The sequence below is a fragment of the Diceros bicornis genome, unplaced genomic scaffold, assembly GCF_020826845.1.
Source record: "Diceros bicornis minor isolate mBicDic1 unplaced genomic scaffold, mDicBic1.mat.cur scaffold_124_ctg1, whole genome shotgun sequence".
NCBI lineage: Eukaryota > Metazoa > Chordata > Mammalia > Perissodactyla > Rhinocerotidae > Diceros > Diceros bicornis.
In genome coordinates this window covers 742616-769996 of record NW_026691044.1, presented here as the reverse complement: position 1 = coordinate 769996, position 27381 = coordinate 742616, and the positions used below count along the sequence as shown (strand labels likewise).

At 37.1% G+C, this 27381-nt stretch overlaps 1 protein-coding gene across 1 annotated transcript in view; it reads right to left on the bottom strand.

Annotated features, from left to right (window-relative positions):
* Nucleotides 1-5605: 5605 nt before the first annotated feature.
* LOC131402539 (5'-3' exoribonuclease 2-like) overlaps nucleotides 5606-27381 on the bottom strand; it is a 141438-nt gene continuing 119662 nt past the window's right edge. Inside the window, exons 7-21 of the mRNA XM_058537234.1 lie at nucleotides 26043-26101; nucleotides 25877-25966; nucleotides 25029-25099; nucleotides 24867-24919; nucleotides 24231-24388; nucleotides 22937-23011; nucleotides 22717-22850; nucleotides 22562-22619; nucleotides 22371-22478; nucleotides 18218-18262; nucleotides 16641-16772; nucleotides 9750-9868; nucleotides 7324-7459; nucleotides 5713-5809; nucleotides 5606-5610 (exon numbers count right to left, since the gene is read on the bottom strand). Coding sequence (XP_058393217.1) covers nucleotides 5606-5610; nucleotides 5713-5809; nucleotides 7324-7459; nucleotides 9750-9868; nucleotides 16641-16772; nucleotides 18218-18262; nucleotides 22371-22478; nucleotides 22562-22619; nucleotides 22717-22850; nucleotides 22937-23011; nucleotides 24231-24388; nucleotides 24867-24919; nucleotides 25029-25099; nucleotides 25877-25966; nucleotides 26043-26101 — 1340 coding nt within the window. The remainder of the gene's footprint in view (nucleotides 5611-5712; nucleotides 5810-7323; nucleotides 7460-9749; nucleotides 9869-16640; nucleotides 16773-18217; nucleotides 18263-22370; nucleotides 22479-22561; nucleotides 22620-22716; nucleotides 22851-22936; nucleotides 23012-24230; nucleotides 24389-24866; nucleotides 24920-25028; nucleotides 25100-25876; nucleotides 25967-26042; nucleotides 26102-27381) is intronic.

Below are 27381 nucleotides of genomic sequence, written 5' to 3'. Positions count from 1 at the left end.
CGATTTGAGATTTGGGTAAAGCTTCATGTGAATATAAAACGTATAGACCATGAGAATGGGGAATGGAAACACAAAGGAGAGTTTGTTTTCTAAAGATACAAGATACACATGAAAAAATAAATTCAAACAATACGAAAGTTAAGAGTGAAAAGGTAAGGTCTTTTTTCTCAAATCTGACCTTCTAGCCCCATACTCCTAAAAACAGGTATTTCAACAGTTTTTATTTTCAGTTATTTTACTGGTTACCTTCTTCATAATATGTTTATTTGTCTCTCTTTACTTATAAAGGCCTGAAAGTTCCCCTCGTTTCCTCACCATGAGAGATGAGGAGAGGGCACCTACCTTACTTCATCTATCTGTCTCCCCTTCACCTTATACTACTTATTTGAGTTAGCCCAGTGGTTGCCTCTATGGCTTTAAATTACATAGTTAAATTTCCAGCCCTGAATTAATCATCTTGGGCAGCATCTAAAGATGATATGAAAAATGAGGAAATTAGCACAGATCCTTCCTAAAGGTAAGATGTTAAAAATGTTTTCTTAATCACCAACTTCTGTGTTAGGTGGCTGACCTGAGGCAAAGCTATTGAATTCATTCTCTCTTCTATCCATAGGCAGTAGTGTTGCTGACATGTATACTGTGGAGAATTGTTACAAAGTTTCTAAAACCTTATATTTCACACAAACATGAGTTTGTGGAATATACACACACTAGACTGATTGTCCTCAAACATTTCATTCAAACAGACACACTTATCTTCTTGTAACTTTCATATAACACATGATTTTAACTCACACAACGTGATTCTAATCTGTTCCGAAAGAGTTTATGCTTTATCTTAAGCTTCCTGGGTAACACACTCTATTTTCAGCCCCACAGAAAGCCTTCTTTATTTGACAGGGTCCTTGACTTTTAATCAAACTTCAACAACATCACTCAAGAGTAATAAAACATTTATTGCAAAAATGTCACCAACTAATGTCTTAGAACAAAGCCAAGCTATCAGTTCTGAAAGAATGGTTGCTTCCAAACTACCTCACTGGGTTAGTCTTGGCTGTAGAATAAATGACAGAAATTTACTCAAAAGCTAACATATAATGAAAGAAATGACAGAGCTATAAACAGGTACTTGATGAATCACAACAGTAAAAGATACGGCATTGTTGTAACATGTTCATAAACTACAATGGCAGACTTAATTATGCCCAATGGGAATGTGGTTGGTTTCATTGTTGTTATTTTGAGTAATGATATTGACAGTGAATCAAAAAGACAGAGAAACAACACTACAATTACAAACCAAAGAACAACTTTACAAGAATTCTATGTCGTACACAGCTGGGATGCAATTGTCATTTTTTCAATCACACTTGCACTACACAGAGAAATCACTTTCAGTATTGTCATGAAAGCTAATTTATGTAGACCAAAATTCGACTTTCCTGAAATTGATTCCTTAATTTTCCCAGTATGAAGTTAGTGTCTTGTAGAAAATATACAGGATTAACTAATCATACAATGTCCTTAAAGAATTTATAGTAAGGCTTTAAACATCAATGGACTAAATGCTCCAATTAAAAGGCATAGGGTGGCTGATTGGATAAAACAACAAGACCCATATACATGCTGCATACAAGAGACACACTTCAGACCTAAAGACACTCACAAACTGAAAGTGAAGGGATGGTAAAAGATACTCCACGCAAATGGCAATGAAAAGAAAGTTGGGGTAGCAATACTCATATCAGACAAAATAGACTTTAAAACAAAAACTGTAAAAGAGACAAAGAAGGGCATTACATAATGATCAAGGGAGCAATCCAACAAGAGGATGTAACACTTCTAAATATCTATGCACCCACCTAAATATATAAAGCAATTATTAACAGACATAAAAAGAGAAATAGACAGTAACACAATAATAGTAGGGGACTTTAACAGTCCACTTACACCAATGGATAGATCATCCAAACAGAAGATCAATAGGGAAACATTGGCCTTAAATGACACACTAGAACAGAGGGACCTAGTAGATATATACAGAGCATTCCATCCAAAAACCGAAGAATACACGTTCTTTTCAAATGCACATGGAACATTCTCCAGGACTGATCACATATTAGGCCACAAAACAAGTCTCCATAATTTAAGAAGATTGAAATAATACCAAGTATCTTTTCTGACCACAACAGGATGAAACTAGAAATCAACTATAGGAAGAAAATCAGAAAAGCCACACATACGTGGAGATTAAACAAAATGCTACTGAACAACAATTGAGTCAATGACGAAATCAAAGAAGAAATCAAAAAATACCTGGAGAGAAATGAAAATGAAAATACGACATGCCAGAACTTATGGGATACAGCAAAAGCAGTTCTAAGAGGGAAGTTTATAGCAAAACAGGCTAATCTCAGCAAACAAGAAAAATCTCAAATAAACAATCTAACAATGCACCTAAAGAAACTGGAAAAAGAAGAACAAAGTCCAAAATCAGTGGAAGAAGGGAAATAATAAAAATCAGAGCAGAAATAAATGAAATAGAGACTAAAAAAAAAATATAAAAAATTAATAAAACCAAGAGCTCGTTCTTTAAAAAGATAAACAAAATTGACAAACCTTTAGCTAGACTCACCAAGAAAAAAAGAGAGAAGGCACAAATAAGTAAAATCAGAAATGAAAGAGGAGAAATTACAACAGACACCTCAGAAATACAAAAGATTATAAGAGAATACTATGAAAAGCTATATGCCAACCAATTCAACAATCTGGAAGAAATGGATAAATTCTTAGAATCATACAACCTTCCAAAACTGGATCAAGAAGAAATAGAGAATTTGAACAGACCAATCACCAGTAAGGAGATGGAAACAGTAATTAAAAACCTCCCCCAAAATAAAAGTCCAGGACCAGACGGCTTCCCTGGTGAATTCTACCAAACATTCAAAGAAGACTTAATACCTATCCTTCTCAAACTGTTCCAAAAAATGGAGGGGGGGGGGAGCTCCCTAACTCATTCTACAAAGCCGACATTACCCTAATACCAAAACCAGACAAGGACAACACAAAAAAAGAAAATTACAGGCCAATATCACTGATGAACATCGATGCAAAAATCCTCAACAAAATACTAGCAAATCTCATACAATACGTTAAAAAGATTATACACCGTGATCAAGTGGGATTGATTCCAGGTATGCAGGGATGGTTCAACATTCGCAAATCAATCAACATAATACACATTTATAAAATGAAGAATAAAAATCACATGATCATCTCAATAGATGCAGAGAAAGCATTTAACAAGATACAGCATCCATTTACGATAAAAACTCTGAATAAAATGGGTATAGAAGGAAAGTACCTCAACATAATAAAGGAGAGACAGAAATAGCCAATAAGCACATGAAAAAAAGGTTCAACATCACTAATCATTAGGAAAATGGAAAGCAAAAACACAGTGATCACCACTGCACACCCATTAGGATGGCTACTATCAAAAATCAGAAAATAACAAATCTCGGCAAGGACGTGGAGACACTGTAACTGTTGTGCACGCCTTCCTTTTCCTCTGGATGATTCACACCACACTGACACACTCAGCAAGTCAGCTGCACGCTTATACATTTACTCATTTATTTAAAAAATCTAGGCGAGGATTTATTTAACAAACACTTACATAAATATATTTACTTATTTATGTATTTATACTATTACTTTACTGCCTCCCATTCTCCTATGTCTCTTCTCCTTCCAGTTTAATCAAAACATCCTCCACAAAACACGTTCAAAAACAACCTAAGGCCCCAATCCACTGATATATAACAAAATATGACCACAAACCACAACACTTACACAACCCCGATCAATAGGCTGCAATTCTCATTATCATTCCATTAAAGTAATATGAAATTTCTGTTACTACATAACCAAAAGTCAACCCTAAAATCTCAAAAAATAATGATTTTCAATTTATAAATTATTATTTACCCCCCTTTGCGCCACAATTCTCTTTGAGTCATTTTACTGGTCATCTGCATCACAGGGAATAATAAAAGAAAAAGAGTGCAAACATGATTTTACCAAACTGCTTATTATCCTAGAAAAATATATGGTGGAAGAAAAGGTTAAAATAATTTGCTGAAAGGGGCTTAGGTGTGAAATAATCGTTGGCTCACTGTGTGAGAGACTTCTCCACTGTGTTTTACATTCAGTCATCATCACACATTTGGTGAGTGATCAACAGTACCTTAAATTTAGTACTAATTTTATATTGTCATTCTTACAAAAACTGTGAACAGAAGGAATGAGAAAATAGATATGTAAATAATAAATAAACTTTAAGTAATGATTAATGCCAAGTATTTAAACTAAATTTCTAATACTTGTTTCAAAAGTTTCCACGGAGTATAAGTGAATCTCCACATGGACACTTCATGTTTCTACAACTCTCAGCAACCTCACAAGGTGTCAATGAGCTACTGATGGAAGGAGCATGTCCCACATCCCATTAATTAATCACAAAGGAGACAAAAGATATAATCATTAATCTATTTCAACTCAATTTACTGTTTATCAAAATGCTACTATTAAAATTACTGTTAATCATTGCTACTCCCAGGTTAGATGAACAAATATCAAAATTTCACATATAATCTTTAAAATACTTATCTTTTACAGAAATTCTTTCATCCCATAAATCATGTCTGCTTACAGTTTACCAAAAGAAGAAAATTATTTTAACAAAAAGGAATAATGTCTAAATTTTACCTTGCCGGGCATATTTCTTCCCATTTAAATCAATAGCAAAATCTTCAGGGTAGAAGTCAATTATACTAGAATCCTGTATCAGGGAGAAAAGCAAAGATTCAAAACAAAAGTCACATATTTCTGTTATAAAGAATTTGATACAACTTTCATTCAAGTTATCAGGCCTGATAAGAAAATGAAGTTTCATTCCTTTTAAAAAATGTTATTAAGATATCAGGTCACTAATCCCGGGCCTAGTAAAAACAAAATTCACAATTTTATTTTAAAAGATGAAAATAAAAAGGCCTTATTATAAAAGAATTTTAGAACTGACGACTGTGGGCCCAAGACAGTGAAGAGTTTATTAACTCTAATAATTCCTACTTCTCAGCTGGGTGTCACTCTTTCTAGCTAGGACACAAAACACACGCAGCGGTGACTGCAGGTAAACCAGCCTTCATGCTCTGGTACCCACCACACATGGCTGGAACCAATAAAAATAAGGACTTACAGGTATGCTGAGAACAAAATGACTGTTATAAGAATTTCTCCCAAACACACATCAATTTTATTTACTGGGTAGGGTACTGATGGCCAAGGAAAGCAGGGAAAAAAAAGTAGCAAAAAATATACAGAAGAATCCAAATACTTTTACTTTGTTTCTGGACTTCACTATTGTAACTATAAGATGCAAAAGCAATTGTGACTAGTGCTAGCAAAATGTACGACAAAAATCCAGTTATCAACACACTCAAAAACTAAGACACTCACAGGATCACGCGTGAGCTTCCGCCACGATGGAGGTAGGAAGTTACCACTTGCAGCTGGAAAAACTCCCATAAGTTGTTCCAGTCGTTTAAACTGCAAGAAAGAAAAAAAGTTTAAGATAAGACACAATTTTTATCTAAGCCAAAATTCTACAAATGTTATGGCTCTAAATACTCAAGCTTACCAGTTTAGTACCCTTCTCAAAATCAGAAGGCATGTCTGCAACACCTTCAAAGTCTGAAGCAAATGGTGCATAATGAAATGGATAATACCACTTCCAGGAAGCACAGCCCTAAAATCAGTAAAAACAAACAGAAAACAACAACAAAAACAAATCTATGTTAATGATGGACACGGTAAAGACAAAAAAAATTAAACTATCAACCTATAATATTCTACTGATAAAACATATGACTTCTGGTACATATTCCATGTATTAATTTTTTTCCATGAGTCCTCAAAGATGTTTGGATTAAATCTAAACTTTTACTGCGTATCAACGGCTCCTTGATTTAAAAAATACTGCAAAGCATCTTTAATAATCAGTACTTAATACCAAACTTTATACTAACAAACACAATTTGGTGAAGATTTTTATCCTTAAAATGTGTTTGGTGACATTTCTTTCCAACTCGAGAGCTGCTATCATCACATAAAATGAAGAACAACTGCAGCTGACACTCACTGAGTGTACAGGTGGGTAAGGGACATCACTAGAAGAGTGACTGAGAGTAACAGAGCCAAAAGTTTCATTTTACAATTCCCTATTATATTTTCATGTGACAACTTTCTCTTTACTTTAAAAATATTTAAGTAAACCAATCAAAAAGAAAAAACAGTAAGTTATACTCAAAGAAAAGAGAAGCCTTCCTGAAATGAGTTTTGACTCTGCGCCTAGTGAATTAAAATCCTGAGGGTCAGAGCCGACTCAGTGGCACAGCAGTCAAGTTCACACGTTCCACTTCAGCGGCCCAGGGTTCGCCGGTTTGAATCCTGGGCTCGGACCTACTCATCGCTCATCAAGCCATGCTGAGGCGGTGTCCCACATACAAGAACCAGAAGGATTTACAACTAGGATATACAACTAGGTACTGGGAGCTTTGGGGAGAAAAATGTTGAGGGTCAGAGTAAAACACGAAATGAGAATATTTTACAATTGATACTTAGTGTATTAAATTACTTTCTACTTTCCAACAAACTTCACCTATTCCCAAGTCACATCAAATCTGCTTCACTCCCCAAGCACGAAACCAGGTATTATCAGTGCTACAATCCCCTATATGTCCGCCTAATCGCTCACCAATCTGACATCTCATTTATCAAAAGCTTTAAGTCAGATACAGATTACTCCAATGAGAATGCACTTCATGTAACATCACTACACTATATGGAGGAAATGGGATCATTCAAATTCCTTTCAAATTCTTACCAGTTATTTTCCAGGCTTTTGTCCTTTGTTCAGTCATTTAGCGACTGTGTATTAGTTACTCTGTTATTTTTTATTCCAACTAAACAAAACAATAAACTTTAATAATTTTAAAGACCAAGTACTCTCAACCACAGTATTTAATGCTGAAATTCTTTAGCATAACAAAAATTAGCTTCGTTTATATATTAACACCTAAGGAGCTTCAAAGGCTTTACAAACAAATCTTATTTAAAGTAATGAATTTCTTTATAGGAAGCTTGAAAATATGAGTCTGGGTTCAATTTCAGAATATAGCTCAACAACACACACTATTATAGAAATAACTATTTTCTTAAAGTGATTAACTAGAGATTTAGAGGAAAATATTCATTTTGTACCTGGTAATAATATCGAAGAACCCAGCAGAGCCCTTCAACGTACGACTGTACAACTTTACGACGGAATTTGTCATCAGCTGCATCAACGTCAAATTTGTTCTTGTAGTACCGCTGCTTCCAACCAGCTTCCCAAAGCCTAAAAATCAGGCAAAGCCAGTTCATGTTGAATTCATACACTTTCAGTAACTAGCTACCAATTTATCATCCAAATCAATTTATACTTAATATCCAGGTAAAATGTAAATGAGTTAAACAGTAATATTAACATAGCTTCATTTAATTATTTCTAAAAAGTCCACTCACAGGATTTATTATCAACTTAAAGATAGTTAAACGTTAAAAACTCAAACACTGATTCTAGAAAGATCATTACAAAACTACAGTAAAAAAAAAAAGAGAATAACCATTTATTAAAGTAGATACACAACACTTGTTTGCTCAGATTTTCATACTGTTTTACATGTTTTTTTGATTGTAGAACAATTCTAAAACTACATTTTAAGATGCAAATACTGAAGATATTTTATATAGTTCAAGTTCCTCAGTTTGTTAAAGTATATCTAAATTACACAAAGAAAGTCAACTAAATTACTTTTTTAAAAAAGAATAATCTAGAAGCCAGGCAGAAATTAAGTATATACCTACTCTCCCTATCCTTGGGCCTTCTCCCTCATTCAGCAAAGCGTTGTTGGCATAAGTGAAGGACACGGACACACACACACACGTTCTGGTAAAACTTAGAAGGAGGTCATCAATTCACTAAATTTTCATTAATCACTGAAAATACAATGTGAAAAACCACATTTTCACTCAAAGTATATTTTTTTATTTTTTTAAGTACTCATTTCTCAATCTCTGAAAGATTTAAAGATGCCAAAGAATACTAAAAAAAAATCAAGAACGATCAAGAACGTCAGGATGATTCTCCATTAAGGGCTCTTTTCTACCATGTGCCAGATCTTACTAATTAATTGCAGTCATGTTTCAGAATACACCATATCAATTTTTTTTATTTACTTTTTTTTTGAGGACGATCAGCCCTGAGATAACATCCAATGCCAATCCTCCCCCTTTTTGCTGTGGAAGATTGGCCCTAGGCTAACATCCATGCCCATCTTCCTTTACTTTACAGGGGATGCCGCCACAGCATGGGTTGACAAGAGGTTGAACCTGCGAACCCCAGGCCGCCGAAGCGGAGTGCGCACACTTAACTGCTGTGCCACCGTGCCGGCCCCTACACCATACCAATTTTAACTTTGCCCCCACGCAAAAGATTTACAGAACATCAATTAGGAGAAATATCTTCTATCCATAATGTTGAATATCACTATTTTACAGAAACTACTAATGAAATAAATGCTAAGAACTCCAAGCATTTCTTGATAGAAGCAATTCTACTTTGATTATCTTCAGCACCAAAATTAAACAATAAAGTACTAAAAAAATCAAGTTAACTATTAAGCTGATATTGATCATGATGGCTACATGGTAAAACAAAAAATATACTCCAAGAGTTGCAGAAGCAGAGGATAAAAACTCAGATCAGGTAAATGCTCAATCACAAGTCACCACAGATCTCTGAATCTGACATCAAAAGATGTTGGGAAAATACAGAACCAGACATCACACTTCTGAAGTTTCTAATCATAAATACAAACACATCATCCACGTCCTATAAAAGAAGCATGAGCTGTGAACCACTACTGTTTAACTTTGAAATAAATCATTTTGCAAAATTCTAAATGAGTTACAATTATTGAGGTTGTTGGCCCTTTGCACTTGAGCCCAGGGTTCAAATCCAGATTTAATCACACAAGAAGCTGTTAATCTTATTATATAATGATCTCAAACTTCTGTATAAATTAAAGAATCCAATATTCCTATTATAAATTTTAAGTATATAGCTAATGGGAAACTTCTCTGTCATGAAATATAGTTGTGCATATGCAAGTTCGTGGTTTTTAAAAATACATTTCTCTCTTAACCGAAAGCTTTTTGCATATTTCATTTTAAAGAAGAAACTTTTCAATTGAGATGATTAAAACAAACTATATCAAGTAACCAAATGTAACTGAACTTTCTGGGTTAAGCAGCTTGAAAATTTAATCTCATAACGGTAACATTCAGATCACATAGAGCTAAACACCTCATGTCTAGCCGATCTAGTGCCTGGTCTCAGAGGGAAAAGGGGCTTGGAGGACAAAAACCAGCATGCATACTAATCTAGATACTTAGGTTTAACAGCTATAGCTTACACATCTCACTGGAATTTACTGACTATCCTAACCCTCCACATTAATTACTGGTGGATAAAAAGATCACAGGCAAGCATCTGAAGGCACTGCTGCTCTAAGCTAAACAGCATTAATTAGACGGCGTCTATTTCAGCAATTTGCTAACAAAGTGCTACCAAAAAATGGCTTCACCTGACGTTATCCTCTGGTTCAGGTTCACTGTCACTGTCTTCTGCTTTTTGCTTAATTCCTCCTATCGGAGTCGGGGAGCCATCAGAAGTGAAACTCGTATTAGGAGATACTGAAGGACTCTGTAGACAATTATGACATTACAGAGGAAGGATTTAATTATTCATTTCACATAAGAAGTTACATCCAACTACTGTTACCACCATGCTTCACAGTAATACATTTTTTTTAAGCTATTAAATAGATATGGTAAATATATTTAGAAAGTATAAAGACTGATCTTGGCCTATTCCACCTCTCCAAAAAAGAATAATATAGTACCAAGCCTCCTACGCTTAAACTCAAAAGAATTTGAACATTAGGGTAAAAACTGCTTCAGAAGAAATAAGAAAAACTTAATTTCATAGATTTTTTTTTTTTAATTATAGGACTTGAACATTTTTTTTCTTTGGTGGTTCCCTCGTGTTATGAATTTGTGATCACGTTCCACCAATTAACTAACAAAGCTGTAAGGGGAAAAATATATATATATGTATATAAATTAATACATAAAATAATGCTGGTGAGAATAAAGTTAGATGTAAGTGGTTCAACCTAGTACAACCATTCTAGAAAGCAACAGTTTAATGAGACTCCGCCAGATAGCTGTTAAACTATTTTATACATGTTGTTTTAAAATTCATTGTACAAATGAAATCTATTAGTCATCTTAGAAAAATGCAGCTTTTATTATTATTTCAAAGACTTGGATACCACTTTAAATTTACCATGATCTTCCCTTTGTACCTAACTCAATGAACATAGTAGCACCCTAAAGTATTTTAATATTTAACTAAAAAATTAGGGGCAGCTTGGTGGCATAGTGGTTAAGTTCACACACTCCGCTTCAGCGGCCCGGGGTTCACAGGTTCAGATCCCGGGCGCACACCTACACATCACTCAGCAAGTCATGCTGTGGTGGCATCCTACATACAAAATAGAGGAGGATGGGCATGGATGTTAGCTTAGGGCCAAACTTCCTCAGCAAAAAGAGCAAGATTGACAACAGACGTTAGCTCAGAGCCAATCTTTCTCACACACACACACAAAAATTAAAATGTTCTGCAACTTTAATGTTAAATGACCAAAAACCTAAGTGGCAGAAAATGTTTTCATGGTAAAGTTTTTCTTCTGTTATTCACAGTATATTAGATATTTCAAGTAAGCTATTTTTAAATCGAGAACTCAGGAGCCTATTTTAATGATACTGTAACTAAAACCTCAGCATGAAGGTAGTTCACACCAAAGGCCAAGAAAAGTTACAACAAAGCAAAACTATATTTAACATAGAGCTCACAACACTTTCCTTTAATAGATGTATAATATCAATTTTATTCATGATACTGTATGGCTAATACTATCAAAAAAAAAAAAAAGAAAAGAAAAAAGAAAACAGGGGCCAGCCCTGTGGCCTAGTGGTTAAGTTTGGGGCCCTCTGCTTCAGCGGCCCGGGTTCAGTTCCCGGGCACAGACCTAAAACACTCGTTGGCAGCCACCTATATACAAAATAGAGGAAGATGGGCACAGATGTTAGCTTAGGGCAAATCTTCCTCAAGCAAAAAGAGGAAGATTGGCAACAGATGATAGCTTAGGGCCAATCTTCCTCACCAAAAAAAACCAAAAAAAAAAAAAACGCACAAAGAATAAAAATAAATCCAGGAAGGCACTGTTGTACTTGTAAGATGAGATGGGTATTTTCAGTCAGACACATCTGAGTCTGAAATACAAAGTCCAACCTTTAACAGCTGTATGGCCTTGGGCAATTTATTTAACCTCTGTCAGCCTCAACTTCAAGCAGGGATGATACTGTTCTATCTCTTTACAGGTTATAGCAAGGAGTAAATGAAACAATATCTGTAAACCATCAAAGCTGCCTGCCTGGTGCATGGTGGTTAACCATTCAGGAAGTCATCCCTATTAGTTTTTTTTTTTTTTTTTACATTTTTATTGATATTTTAATGGTTTCTAACATTGTGAGATTTTGGGTTGTACATTTTTGTTTGTCCTTCACCCCATATATGACTCCCTTCACCCCTTGTGCCCACCCCCCACCCCCACTTCCCGGGTAACCACAGTCCAGTTTTCTCTGTCCATGTGTTGGTTTATATTCCACATATGAGTGAGATCATACAGTGTTTGTCTTTCTCTTTCTGGCTTATTTCACTTAACATAATACGCTCCAGGCCCATCCATGTTGTTGCAAATGGGACGATTTTGTCTTTTTTTATGGCTGAGTAGTATTCCATTGTATATATATACCACATTTTCTTAATCCAATCGTCAGTCGAGGGACACTTAGGTTGCTTCCACTTCTTGGCTATGGTGAATAATGCTGCAATGAACATAGGGGTGCATAAGCCTCTTTGGATTGTTGATTTCAGGTGCGTTGGATAGATTCCCAGTAGTGGGATGGCTGGATCATAAGGCATCTCTATTTTTAATTCTTTGAGGAATCTCCATACCGTTTTCCATAGAGGCTGCACCAACTTGCATTCCCACCAGCTGTGTATGAGGGTTCCTGTTTCTCCACATCCTCTCCAACATTTGTTGTTTTTTGTCTTGGTGATTATAGCCATTCTAACGGGTGTGAGGTGGTATCTTAGTGTTGTTTTGATTTGCATTTCCCTGATGATTAGTGATGTTGAGCATCTTTTCATGTGCCTATTGGCCATCTGTATATCTTCCTTGGAGAAGTGTCTGTTCATTTCCTCTGCCCATTTTTTGATCGGGTTGTTTGTTTTTTTGTTGTTCAATTGTGTGAGTTCTTTATATATTATGGAGATCAACCCCTTGTCAGATGTATGTTTTGCAAATATTCTCTCCCAGCTGGTTGGTTGTTTGTTCATCTTGATTCTGATTTCATTAGTCTTATAAAAGCTCTTTAGTCTGATAAAGTCCCACTTGTTTATTTTTTCTTTAGTTTCCCTAGTCTGGGTAGGCATGTCATCCGAAAAGATTCCTTTAAACCCAATGTCAAATAGTGTGTTGCCTATATTTTCTTCTATGAGTTTTATAGTTTCAGGTCTCACCTTCAGGTCTTTGATCCATTTTGAGTTAATTTTTGTGTATGGCGATAGCACATGGTCCACTTTCATTCTTTTGCATGTGGATGTCCAGTTTTCCCAACACCATTTATTGAAGAGACTTTCCTTTCTCCATTGTATGTCCTTAGCACCTTTGTCGAAAATTAGCTGTCCGTATATGTGTGGTTTTATTCCTGGGCTTTCAATTCTGTTCCATTGATCTGTGTGTCTGTTTTTGTACCAGTACCATGCTGTTTTGATTACTATTGCTTTGTAGTATGTTTTGAAGTCAGGAATTGTGATGCCTCCTGCTTTGTTCTTTTTCTTTAGGATTTCTTTAGCTATTCGGGGTCTTTTGTTGCCCCATATAAATTTTAGTATTCTTTTTTCTATTTCTGTGAAGAATGTCATTGGGATTCTGATTGGGATTGCATTGAATCTGTAGATTGCTTTAGGTAATATAGACATTTTAACTATGTTTATTCTTCCAATCCACGTGCATGGGATATCTTTCCATTTCTTTATGTCATCGTAGATTTCCCTCAATAATGTCTTGTAGTTCTCATTGTATAGGTCCTTCACCTCCTTGGTAAGGTTTATTCCTAGGTATTTTATTCTTTTTGGTGCAATTGTAAATGGTATTATCTTTTTGAGCTCTCTTTCTGTTAGTTCATTATTAGCATATAGAAATGCAACTGATTTTTGTAGATTGATTTTGTACCCTGCAACTTTGCTGTAGTTGTTGATTGTTTCTAACAGTTTTCCAACAGATTCTTTAGGGTTTTCTATATATACAATCATGTCATCTGCAAATAGTGAGAGTTTCACTTCTTCGTTACCTATTTGGATTCCTTTTATTCCTTTTTCTTGCCTAATTGCTCTGGCCAAAACCTCCAGTACTATGTTGAACAGGAGTGGTGAGAGTGGGCAGCCCTGCCTCGTTCCTGTTCTCAGAGGAATGGCTTTCAGTCTTTCCCCGTTGAGTATGATGTTAGCTGTGGGTTTGTCATATATGGCCTTTATTATGTTGAGGTACTTTCCTTCTATTCCCAATTTATTGAGAGTTTTTATCATAAATGGATGTTGTATCTTGTCAAATGCCTTCTCTGCGTCTATTGAGATAATCATGTGGTTTTTAAACAACACTAATCCATTTGGATTAAATTAGGAGAGTGATATTCCTGTCAATCATCTAAGTACAGAGAAGGTGTAAACAAAGCAATCTTTCCCAAATTCACAAACAAGATATAAATTATCTTTAGACAACAAAAATAATATACCTTCAAGGGAAAAAAAGAAGAAAAGAAGTTGTTTGCTCTTTAATGCTAAATATCTGCTGCTCTTTTCTGCTCTATCTCTACTAACAAAAGTATTCAGAAATATTCTTTCCTAAACATACCAGAGTCATACCCATTCATTCAAATTTCTTTTTAAAAAGCTGTTTTTGCAATCAAAGTTTATTAAACTGAGAATGGTCGCAAATATAATGAAACTACACTTCAGAATGCAAAATTTAAAAACATATTTATGAGGAAACAGAAGCTATCTAATAAAACATTAACCATGTTGACCATCAGTAGATACCAGTCAAGCACTGGAGCCCAGCACACCCAAACAGCTCAGAAAAAATAACACAGCAAAAATCCATAACTGTAAAGGCTTCCTTTAAATAAACTGGTCATTTGGCTTCATGATTTCCTTAAATTCAACACATTCTAGATGAAAACTCCTCTATGCAAAGATTCCAGTAGAAATAACTGTGTCAAGGAGAATTAAGACAGGATCAAATAAGCAACCTAATCACCAATCTCCCCATTCCTATTCCCATGGCAGACATTATTAATCAATATAGTCTAATCCTGTGGAGCCTGAATATTGGAATCTTTCTCAAAGCAATCATAGCTGGCAAAGTTTAAACCTACCTGCCTCCCTGAGATTAAGAAAAAAGCATTTTATCATCAACGTGGTCTTAGCAATACTAGTCACTCTCAGTTCATTCTGTGAGGACGGTAGTCACTATAATCTTAAATGATGGACGTCAGCTTTTTCCATTCTACACAAGCATCTCATTGCAAAACCTTTCACTGACTCTCCATATCCCACTCTGTTAATGGTGTGAGGAATAAGACAAGAAAGGAAAAACAGAACCAAAACACAACAGAAACCCCAGCCGCTTCTCTCAGAAGATGCAAATCTGTTTCCAAATTCCAAATCTAAGGTCCTAAAACTTCTAAGTGTGAATTTATGGGAATATAAATTCAACCAGTCTCATGATATGGCAAAAATTTCACATATAGGGTTGCCTTGTGATAAAGGATTTGAGCATCAATAGGATAACCATTAGAATAATGAAATTTAAATATCCCAACTTATGTAATTTCCTTGGATATATCATAGCAAAAGTTTACATAGGATACTGTACCTTATATAATATCTTTCCTCCCTCTACAACACTCTCTCTTTCTCTCGTGCCTACTAGCCTGAAACAAGCAACAGCTTTGATTACCTTTTGTCTGTGTACATTAGTTCACGGTCTGTTCCCTTACCCCTGCTGCTGCCCTGCCGGGTGCTCTGAGCTCATGGTCTGCTGCCATTACAGGAAGCTACTGAACAGAGCATAGCCTTGCTGGCTGAGACGATTTGCTTCTGCAGTCTGGATTACAACGTTCAAATAAGGAGGAATACCATGAGGCAAATCCATTCAGTTCCTGAGTTTATAAATAGGGAGCAACCGAGCCAGCCCTGATGGCCTAGTGGTTAAAGGTCGGCGCGCTCAGGGCTGGCCCCATGGCTTAGCGGTTAAGTGCGTGCGCTCCGCTACTAGCGGCCCGGGTTCGGATCCCAGGCGCGCACTGACGCACTGCTTGTCCGGCCGTGCTGAGGCCGCGTCCCACATACAGCCACTAGAAGGATGTGCAACTATGACATACAACTATCTACTAGGGCTTTGGGGGAAAAAAAGAAGAGGAGGAGGATTGGCAATAGACGTTAGCTCAGAGCCGGTCTTCCTCAGCAAAAAGAGGAGGATTAGCACGGATGTTAGCTCAGGGCTGATCTCCCTCACAAAAAAGTTTGGCGCGCTCTGCTTTGGCAGCCCAGGTTCGGTTCCCGGACGCAGAACCACACCACTTGTCTGACAGTAGCCATGCTGAGGTGGCGGCTCACATAGAACTAGAAGGACTTATAACAAGAATATACAACTAGGTACTAGGGCTTTGAGGAGGGGGAAAAAAAGAGGAAGACTGGCAACAGATGTTAGCTCAGGGCAAATCTTTCCCAGCAACAAAAAAAGAGCTCTAAAAAAAATGTGGATAATGAGAGCTACCTTAAAATATGTATTCAGATATATTCCACGTCTGAGTTGGAGAGTGAGAGTTTAGGCAGTGAGGAGTACCTGTATTTGACAAACTGAGGAATACTATCCTGCAAAATGCCCATAACTGATCCCTGGGAGGAAAGGGGAAATACGGCAGCAAAACCACCCTCTTCTCTTGCTCTAGCTATGAGACATTTGGATGTCCTGTCATGCTTCTGGCACCATCACCACCCAGTACCTTTGGGGAAGCAGGAAGCACTGTGGCCCGACTGCATTAGAGAAACACTGCAGCCACTTAGCTATCCACATTTACATGTACGTTCTTTTCTTTCACATCATTTAGATATTTTCATATTAATAAGGATTTAACAGAGTTAAAGATATCTCAAGGCAAAAGAAATTGAGAAAAACTATAAAACAAAACAACTCCAGGCTAAGTGATAAAATTCACACACAACTGTAAGAGACATCTGAAAGTCACCACTCTTCAATGCTACATAAAAATAAGTTACTTACAGAATTATTCTGCATCCTCATTTCATAGGCTGCTTGTCTCGGATTACTGGCTACTTGAGAACCTGGTGAATTTCTTGAACCCAAGGCATGAGGGGTTAATATTCCACCAGCAGTGAAAGCTGGTTGATCTCTCTAACATAAATGGAAATGAATGTAGAAATTAAAATTAAATCACAACACAGTTAGATGACAGGAAGAAATGAAGGCAATGGAAAAGAGTCCCTGCTGTAAGCTCTTTAAAGACGAAATGGATTTCCGTTAACATTACAGGGTTGTCTACAGTTTGATTTGATGGTAACTTACCCTGTAAACAACAGTCTGTAATATTTAATAATTCTGCTATAAACGTACATATAATACACTTTTCTGATACATAGAAGCTATTCAAATCTCATTAGGTTATTCCCTTATGTTCACTTACAATTTCAAAATGCATTCAAGACACAATTTAGGCAAATAAAGATAACTATTAAGGTAAAAAAATAAGCCAAGAGTTTGATTTATACTTAGGAAATACAACTTCTATTTATCCTTCACCTTGATGGAATTTAACTCTTTGTTTTCAATTAGTTAGAGCTATGATTATAGCTACAGTAGGTGACAGTCATGGCTGACTGATAAAAGATATTTTTTAAACAGACACTGACTGAAAGAAAATAATAATATATGAGGTAGACATCAAACACGCCCTTCCCTATCTGAGTGGTTCTGAACCCACCTGCAACAATCAATAACTCTACTTTTCTCCCTTACAGGTTCCTGAAATTGCTCGATTCTAATAAAATATAATAATAACAGGTAGTCCCCAAACTCCATTTGTTTAAAATCCAGTAAGGAAGACAAGAAAAACAAAAACTTAAGAAGTTAAGTGACTATAAAGTGTTATGCAATTAACTAAGCAAACAAATATCACAAGCGAGAAGCACTCGAGTTAAAAGGAAGGACTGCTCAACCTGGATTACAAGCGGAAGCAATAGGGAGGCCTCGTGGAAAATGTAAGATGGGAGGGAGCCGTGAAGTCAGAAACCCATTGAGAGGGACCAAACAAAGGCAATGCTCTGAGTCAGGAGGGACCTGGGATATTTAGAAGACAACTGGGGAAAGCAGGGTGAGAACTTGACCAGATCATAGTATGCTCTGCACGCCAGACTAAGACAGAACTGGATTCTGCGGGAACTAAGGAGTCACTGGTAATTTCTGAGCAGAGAAACAACAAAGTTTCGAGTGTTGTGTTCTAGGAAGAGTAACCTGACAAGGATATAGACAGAGTGTAGTAACTTTCAAGAAGATGCAAAGAGCTAACTATTTTTATTACAAAAACAATACCCAATTACTGTAAAAAATTCAAATAGCTAAGTGCTACCCGGCCCCTCTGGCCCATCAAGTGTATCCCCTCAGACTCTAGAGCTTAGAAAGGACTTCTTTAAAACTGACACCAGCATTCTTTCTCCAGGTAAGAGGCAGCTGGGTAGACATTACGTCCCTAACAAACTACTGGATAAGGAATAAAAAGCTATCTTCCTCCCAAATTGTAAATGTATGTTATTGCCAATCTGATGAAATTAATTAAAACTCACCTTCATTCTCTTTCTCTTTTCTTTCTGTCGTCTTCTAAAACTGTCCTAAAAGTATAAAATCCACATATTCTGTCAAATAATTACACAAAAACGTAAGAGTTAAACATTACCAGGAATGATTTGGGAGACAAAGTTTTAAAGGAAGACCCCAGAAACGTAACTAATTAAACTAGGCAATGGACTATATGTTCAAAGTGCTGCTTATCAGAAATTTAGATAGACAGAGAGCATTCTAAACTGAGTTTAGATAAAATTTAATTTTTCCTCTTAATTTTTTTCAGATAGTTTTTGATATCATTTCAGGAAACAATGCAAGAGTCATAACAAAGACCCTCTGTTTTACCCTGGAGCAAGTAGCCCACCAATACGGAGAAGATACAAATAAGTAACTCCCCACCTACTTTGGGCCACTCAAAGGCCTCCTTTACCCCAGAAAGCATTCCTCCCACGCCCAAGTTTCTGTGAGCATCAAGGCACTGAGACGACAGCTACGGTGGCCAGGGCTGCTGCTGTGGACTGAAACAGGGGCCAGCAGGTCCTGTACTGACTGTCATTCTACCAGCAGCTGCACTTCCATCACTTCCAAGTCAGTACTGCCACCTGCAATATAACACCCCATTGAGATCTGAAATTTGCGCTTTGTGCCAGGAGAGGGGCTGAATGCTGGACACATGGTGACTGACGACCTTAAAACCTCCTAAGACAGCAACACCACCAACTCCTTTAATCAAGCTTTTGCCCCATCTTTAAACTCATCTAAGTCACCAAGGACCCACAGACTGTGAGATCCATTACTCAGTTTTCAGTCCGTATCTGACCGTGACTCTTCCTTCTTGATCCGTGCTCTTCACTTGGCTTCCAGGACACTACACTCACCCGGTTCTCCTCTTTCACTCTTGCTGAATGCCTTCATTCCTCAACTTCCCAACACCTTAATACTGGCGTTCCTCTTCACCCAGTACTTGGACCTCTCACTCTCATGGGAGTGATCATCCAGTCTCACGGCTTTAAACACCATCTACATGCTGATGACTCCACAGTCAGGACCTCTCCCCACTCAACATCTCCACTTGGGTGTACAAACTTCACATGCCCCAAATGGCATCCCCCCCCTAGCTTTGTACCTCCTAGTCTTCTTTATCACAGTAGCTCAGACCATTTTTCAATTGCTCAGACAAAATGCTTTGGAGTCATTCTTAATAGCTTTCCTTCTCTCACCCCTAGCATTTAATTCACCAGCCAAATCCACTAGTTTTACCTTCAAAACATGTTCAGAATCCAATTACCTCTTATCAATCTCCACTGCCACCATGTTGGCTCCCTTGGATTATCGCAAAAGAGTCTAATTGGGCTCACTGTTTCTATCTTTGCCTCCACACAGTTAGTCTCAACAGGGCAGCTAGAGTGATCCTTTTATAATATGTGTCAGATCTTGTCACTTTTATACTCAAAACCCTCCACTGATGCAGAGTGAAAGCTCAAGTTCTTATAACGACCTATAGGGTCCTACCAGATCTGGCCCTCCACCATCTTTCTGACCTCCTCTCCTACTCCTACTACTTTCCCTTTGCTTCCTCTGTGCCTGCCACACTGGCTCCTTGCTGTTCCCTGAACATCCTGGGTAAGCTCCTGCCCTAGAGCCTTTGCACTGGCTATTCCTTCTGTCTGAAATGCTCTTCCTGCAAACACCTGAATGATTACTCCCTTATATCCTTCAAAGTCATCTGTCAGTGAGGCCTTCTCTAGTCATCTTTTCTAGAAGTGCAATGTCCTCACGTCCACCTTCCCAGATATTTCCTCATCTGCTTTTTTCTTCACAGCACTTATCACTCTCTAACACATTACACACTTTACTTAGTTTTTGTGTTTAGTGTCCGTCTCCCGCGGAAGAATATCAGCTCCATGAGGTCAGGAATTTTTGTCTGCTTTTTTCTTTTGTTTTTTGTTCTATCAGTAACACAGAATACTATTTGGCACACGGTAAACACTTAATAAATATATGCTGAATAAATGAAGAAGATTTGCAAGACAAAAGGCAAACATCAAAGCTCATAACATAAAAAGCATCATATTTCTGACCTAACTGCTCAATTTTAATAATAAATATTGATATATTCCTCTTTTACCATGTATTCTGCTGGTCAGTTAAATACCTATTTCTAAGGGTGGTAGTTACACATAAGCAAAATAGGTACACCTGGTTGGACTTTACTGATCTTTAATTTTTGTGTGCTATGAACTCCTTTGGAAGTCTGTCAAAAGCCGGAGACACACTTCCTGGGAAAATACACACACCTAGATACTATTATATTGAATTTCTGAGGGTTCATAAATTTCCCCGATGTCCAACCATGCTGACAAACATCATATCATGTCAGGGATACCAAAAATGATCCAAAGCTTTAAAATGCCTTCTCTGCCAGGCCAGCTGGAAACTTTATTACTCAAATCTGAAGCACTCTGGTATCTATCAAATCCCATACATCCCACTCTAATGGCAAATATCACCAATACTTAATAGTACAGAGCAACCTAAAACCACATAAAAGGACTGTTCTAACGTGAGGCTTTTACACCAAGTACTACACCGTACGTGTAGTTTTTTCTGAAGCATAAATGGCAGCAGGTCAGGTGGAGCCACCATAATTGTTGAAGGCTTAGTTAAAAATGGCTGTCCTGATAGACATTTGATATCCTAGACAAAGTCAGTTATGCTATTTAAATTTTACATGTGAAAAATTCTTGCCGTCACAGAACATTGCCAAGTACCAAAGGCTTTAAAAAGAACACTTACAGTCTACTCACACTGTTATATAAAATGGTACCCAAGCTTCTAAAAAAGAGATCACTAGCTATAGCATACAAAGCTGAAGAAAATATAAAATCTTGTCAGATGCAATGACATGTTTTAATCTGTTAGGAGATAATGAAGCAATGTAGCAATATTATTATGTTGCTATTTGCTCAAAATAGCCATATGACTTTTTATAAAATCAGTTTCTAAAAGGATTTCCTTCACTCTCTTTCTAAAAAGCTACTATCTGCTCATTTTACCCACTGCTTGCCTCCCTTGCCACTCTTTCACAACCACCCTGCAACCTACTCTGCCTCCAGGCTACTGCCCCTCCACCCCACTAACTCTTTAGGACCTCTGAGCCCCTGGCCATGGACTAGGGGCCTATCTCACTCTGACGCCTCTGGCAGCACCAGTGGCTTCTCATCTCTTCAGGGATTTCCTCCCACCTCTCTAGAACTGACTCCCCTTTCTCCTTAACATCCATGCTTCTTAAGGTTTCTGTTGGAGGCACTTGAACTCCATACAGTGCTCCAGGGATTTCAACTTCACACTCATGACGTGAAGTATTCTGCTAATGTTCTCAAATCTCCTTCCAAAAGACTTCTACCCTGAGCTTTACACACATCCATCTAACTGCTTCACGGACTTTTCTCCTCTCAGGTGTCCTTTGACCCCTCAAACTCAGTATCTCCAAAATGAAACCCAATTTCTACCTTGTCCTCACCCCAACCTGCTCTACCCCTACTGCTTGCTGTCTCATGAACGGCCCAACCACACTCCCAACTGCCCAAGCCAGACTGGAGTTCTCACCTAAGCACTCACTCTAGCATATATCATCAATTTCCAAGTGCTTTATTATTTTATTTCGTTCTTTTATGTTTAATTGCTTACTCAGAGCTGCAACCCTCTGCCCAGACTGATGCTATCTAACCCAGAGGCCCCTACACTCCACTACCAGAGTACAGAGTTCCTAGGTCTTCACCTGACTTCCACAGCATAAACATTTCCTATAAAACATGGCATCCACTAGTTCATTCCCAGCATTCTTCCAGTCTTGGAACTCTCATTTCACATCCCGTTGATCAGACACGTGTGTGGATTTTTATCTTAATCAGGATTATGAAGAGAGAAAAAAATTACAGTGCAATTCACACAGTGTGCAATACACAGTTCCACACAGCAAGCATCACAGCCTTTATAAAATAATCAAAGCACTGGCCACTCATGATTACATTGGCGTTTGACACACTATAATAATATAACAATGCACTCAAAGAGGTTAAAAGTACAATCACAGGATCATCATAGCCTATTAGAGACAGGAGCAATTTAGCTACTGCAATAGAAACACTTTACCTCATCATCCTTTCTCTTTTTAAAAATGCTATCCTCAACTTCACCAACTGCTAACATGATCATCTGTACTCTTTGCAGACTGACATAACCACTTTCTGTAAGGTATCCCTGTAAGTGATAAAATACATGTAAAATAATCTTCTTATAAAAGCAAATACTTCTGTTTTGAAATTATTCAAGAATGAACTCACCCCAGTTTTGTGAACCACATTTTTGTATATGTTAACCAAACGGTCAATTGCACCTTCCCTGCCACCAGGAAACAAACATTATGTATTAGGACCAGTACGCACTGTAAGCAAGAAGGCTACAACAGTAGTTTAAAAACCCACACAAAAACACATACCAAATCTCTAACGACAGCAGGTGAGGAAGGAAGTCATTTCCCACAAAGAAGCACATGAAGACCCAGTCATCAGTGCTCCTCTCGACATCAAATGTGAACGGTAGGCTGGCCATGGTGAGCTCTCTTTCCAAATACTACAACCAAAAAGGAATGCTGCCATTAAAGCTATGAAACGGCACTCTGCTTTAGAGGGCTGATTTCAGTGATTATTGCTACATACCTCAGGAAGAACATCAAGACGAAGGAAGATAAACTCCCCTTCTGCACAAGGAAGACTATCTGCAAGTTCATCGTGCTGCAACAAAAGGAGTAAAGATTAAACAAGTCTACTCTAGACCCTGTAATTTTTTTCCAGCCCAACGAACATTATAGCTTTTTTTAAAGCAAGATCCATTTTAATATTACAAGTACTAAATAAAAAAAGAACTCACCAAACCATTTTAAAAATAAAAATTACCCATAATCCCAATCATACCTAGACCAGGGATCAGCAAATGTTTTTTGCAAAGGGCCAGATAGTAAATATATATATTTTAGCCTGTGCGGGACACACAGGGTCTCAGTTGCATATTCTTTCATGTTTTATTTCATTTTACAACCTTTTAAAAATATAAAAACCAGGGCCGGCCCCCTGCATAGTGCTTAAGTTTGGCATGCTCTGCTTTAGTGGCCAGGGTTCGCAGGTTCGGATCCTAGGTGTAGACCTACACCACTAGTCAGCCGTGCTGTGGCGGCAACCCACATACAACAGAGGAAGACTGGCACAGATGTTAGCTCACGGCTAATCTTCCTTTAAAAATAAAAAATAAAGTAAAAACCATTCTTAGCTCATAGGCCAAATCTAGAGGGCTGGAGTTTGCCAATCTCTGATGGATAGCCAACCAGTATTTTGATGTGTATGCCTCTAGACCCTTCTCTGTGAGCATACAGTATATTTCTTACCTGCTTTTTTCACTCACTATGTCTTTTAAAGAGGTACCATATTCTTAAAACAGATAGAAACCTCTTTAGAGACTGGATATAATCAAGTGAACCCAAAATATGCAGAAACTAGGAGTAACTTAAAAGTATCAACAAGTTTAAAGTATCAACAAGTTTAATATATTTGATTTGTAGTTCCTTTTAAGAATAACCATTTGAAACATTACTTGTACAAACAAATCATGTGCCATGGACATTATTACCTATGAGACTTAAGCCTCGTATACTTACAAGCTATGTTAGAAAAAGTGGAGAGTAGAAAGAATGAGCACATGCATGCTTTTGAATGTGTCTTTAAAGAGTTTTCAAAGACACATTTCTATGAGAGGGAACAGAGTAAATAGGTAAAAAATCTAACCAAAAATAGTCTTCTCTTTATTTTAAAAATGAAGCAACCTGAATATATTTAATGCTGTTCAATTATACACTTAAAAATAGTTAAAATGGTATATTTTGTATTATATATATTTTATCACAAAAAAAATAAAATAAAATTTTTAAAAATGAGGCAACTACCATCTCAAATTTCTTACCTTTCCCTTCTTTTCTCTTGGCAAACCTTCACAGTCCTTAACTTCATGTCCAAACTGATTACAAAGAGCACATGGCTTGGGTTTGTTTGGTTTGAATTCTTCTCTAATAATGGTAAAGTTGGGTTCATATGTAGCAAGGCCGAGCATAATGAGATCAGCTATCAATCAACAATGACAAAACACTGAACAGTGAGCACTTTCAGAAGATCCTTACCATAACCAAAGACATAAGACATTACCATAACACAAGACACCAACACAAAGAAAAGCCCAAAGGAGCACACAAACAGAGGCAGCAAAGTCAAAATGCCTAAAACTTCCTAGTAGTTCTCAGTCAACAAGATGTCCCCCAGATACATGGGCCTAGAGTGTAGACTACCACTCAGGAGTCAACACTCGTCCATTTTAAAGGTATGTGCAGCCATATTAAAAGGTAGAAAAATGTAAGAAAAAAATTAAAGATAGGTAAACATTAATCACAGATTAAATAACTCAGTACTAATTTCCTCTCAAACATAAAATCAGCAAGGCACTTTAGAATTTCCAGGCAATCATGAATAATTCATTACTATACACCAACTCATCAACTTGCTATGGTTTAATCCAAGAGACTCAAATTCCAAAGAAGAAACTTACCATCTGCTCCACATAAGCAATGATGAGTGTTTGGGTCATGGTTAGGCTGAGCTAAAGGAGGAGAAAACATATATTTATTATATTTATACCAGAGGAATATCACATTTTACCATTTTCTATATAATGGCTTGTCAATCAGATATTCATAAGTGATTTTTTCCTCTTTGTCTTCTAATGTAATCTATAATTTTATGTTCTCCTTCACCAGGAGCACTAGCATCAGATAAAATAACCTATAAAAGACAGTTTTTAACACTTTCAGCTCATCTCCAATTTTCTAGGACAAAAATCAACAGAACTGAGTATCTTAAAATAAACTGGGATAATTCTATTAAGATGTTATTAATTGGAAATTTTTCTTAATAAGGTGTGTGTGTATTAAACACCAAAACTATTTACTTACCGCATGGAATAGAAAATCAAATGTCTGGGTTAAACTTAGCCATTAGCAAAACCGACCAGTCACAAGTCTCCACCATTCTCACTGCCACCTAAGGACACAGCACTGAAGCACACAAACCCTGGGAGCAATCAATAAAAGACACCCAGTAAACACAATTTCCCACACCTAATAACAGGGAAATAGGCTTATGACCCTAAAATCACACAACAGTTTGTTTAAATTTTACGTAAATACTTAGGAGAACACAGTGATTCTTTCAAGGCAGACCCACGACTTTAATTTTGCTATATTTTGATTTCAAATAGAAATTTTCATTTAAAAATTACTTTCATACATAAATAGATATTTTTTAAACCATGAGTACCATTTTATGGCTTCATAGTGACGGTACGAGGACAAAAAATTGGCATTGAGAGAAAATTCGACTGTCTAAAACTGGATCATGCAAGACATCCCATTTCTAATAACCCTGGCAGCCTCTCCTTTCCTCTGACAGTCAACTAGGATTTCACAGGGGGGAAAAAAGAAAAAAATACTATCAGTCATATCAAAGTATAGACTCAAATATCACCTTCATCTTTTTGAAGTACCAAAATGTGAAACTTACTGTCAAAATTTTCCACCCAGGATCATTATTTAAACGATCAGCTATGTAATAGCGAAGGCATTTAGCAAGATTATCCATGAACTCGGTTCCCTAAAATGATAGAAGGAAATAAATTAAGCTATCATTTAAGAGTTAGCAATAGCCAGCAAAGTCTGAGACTACTTACTGGTGTAACACAGTTGCTGTCAAATCTTTCTTTTATTTCTTCTGGAGGAAGAAAGCCACCTAGAGAAAAAGGCAATGTTTTGTTATCGCCATAAAAAGTGAGGTAAACTACACAATATTAAGCCCAAACAACAAAAACAGTAAGTTCAAATACAAAAAAATGAGAAGTATTGTCACTTGAGGAACAATGTTCCCCTTTCTGGGAAGAAAATAAGATTCCTCTCCTCAAATTTAAATAAAGCTTTAACAGAAGTGTCAAACAATATATAGTACACAAAAGATACTATATTGTTATATAAAAATATAAAAATTATGATGTTCTTCCTAAGGCCCTCTGCAGCAGAATACACACACGGGTTAGGGGTTCTAATTTGATACCAGTTCTTAAAATAAAGGTGCCTTAGAAAAACAAAATTAGGGCCAGCCTCGTGGCTTAGCCGTTAAGTGCGCGCGCTCCGCTACTGGCGGCCTGGGTTCGGATCCCGGGCGCGCACCGAGGCACCGCTTCTCCGGCCATGCTGAGGCTGCGTCCCATGTACAGCAACTAGAAGGATGTGCATCTATGACGTACAACTATACACTGGGGCTTTGGGGGGAAAAATAAATAAATAAAAATTATAAAAAAAAAAGAAAAACAAATTAAAATGCTGAATTTATCACAGCTTATGATAAGAAATAAATGATAAGAAATAAAAATATCAGCTAGAGGGATACAAAAATCCTATTTTTCCCTCTGTATCACTGATTAGCTTTTTCTCAAGACACAAACATATTTCATAACATGTTCAAGAAAGAAGACATCTTTAAAATCAAAGACAATCTGTTATAGATACAAACAGGTTTTAGAGTATTAGTATAAGCTACAGCTAAAAGTAACTATATACTCGCATACTTCTAGCAAATTAAAATAACATAGAATGTATCATAATTGCAGGCTTGACCTGACTACACCATGGTATCCTTTTTCAACTTCCAAGTGTAATATCCTGAGCCAATAAACTGTGGCTTTCCTGGTCTATCATATTGCCCTATGTAACAAAACACCAAACAAACCACTCTGCTACAACCACACCCCATCTCACACACAGGTGTCTTGGGAAAGAACCAGTCAGAGTGGGCATGAAGACCTCTTGACCTTTCTCCTCTCTGAGCTTTAGCCAACTCCTACCTATGTACCCATCAGGAATTTCAAGGCTTTGAAGAATTGCAAAAATGGCCACATCCCACCCCTCCCCTCCTCAAAACTGAGAGAACCCTGGGTACCTCACTGCCTCGGTTCCTGCTACATCAATCTAGACTGACAATGTGTGTGACTTGGTGAAAGCCTGGACTATGGGTCA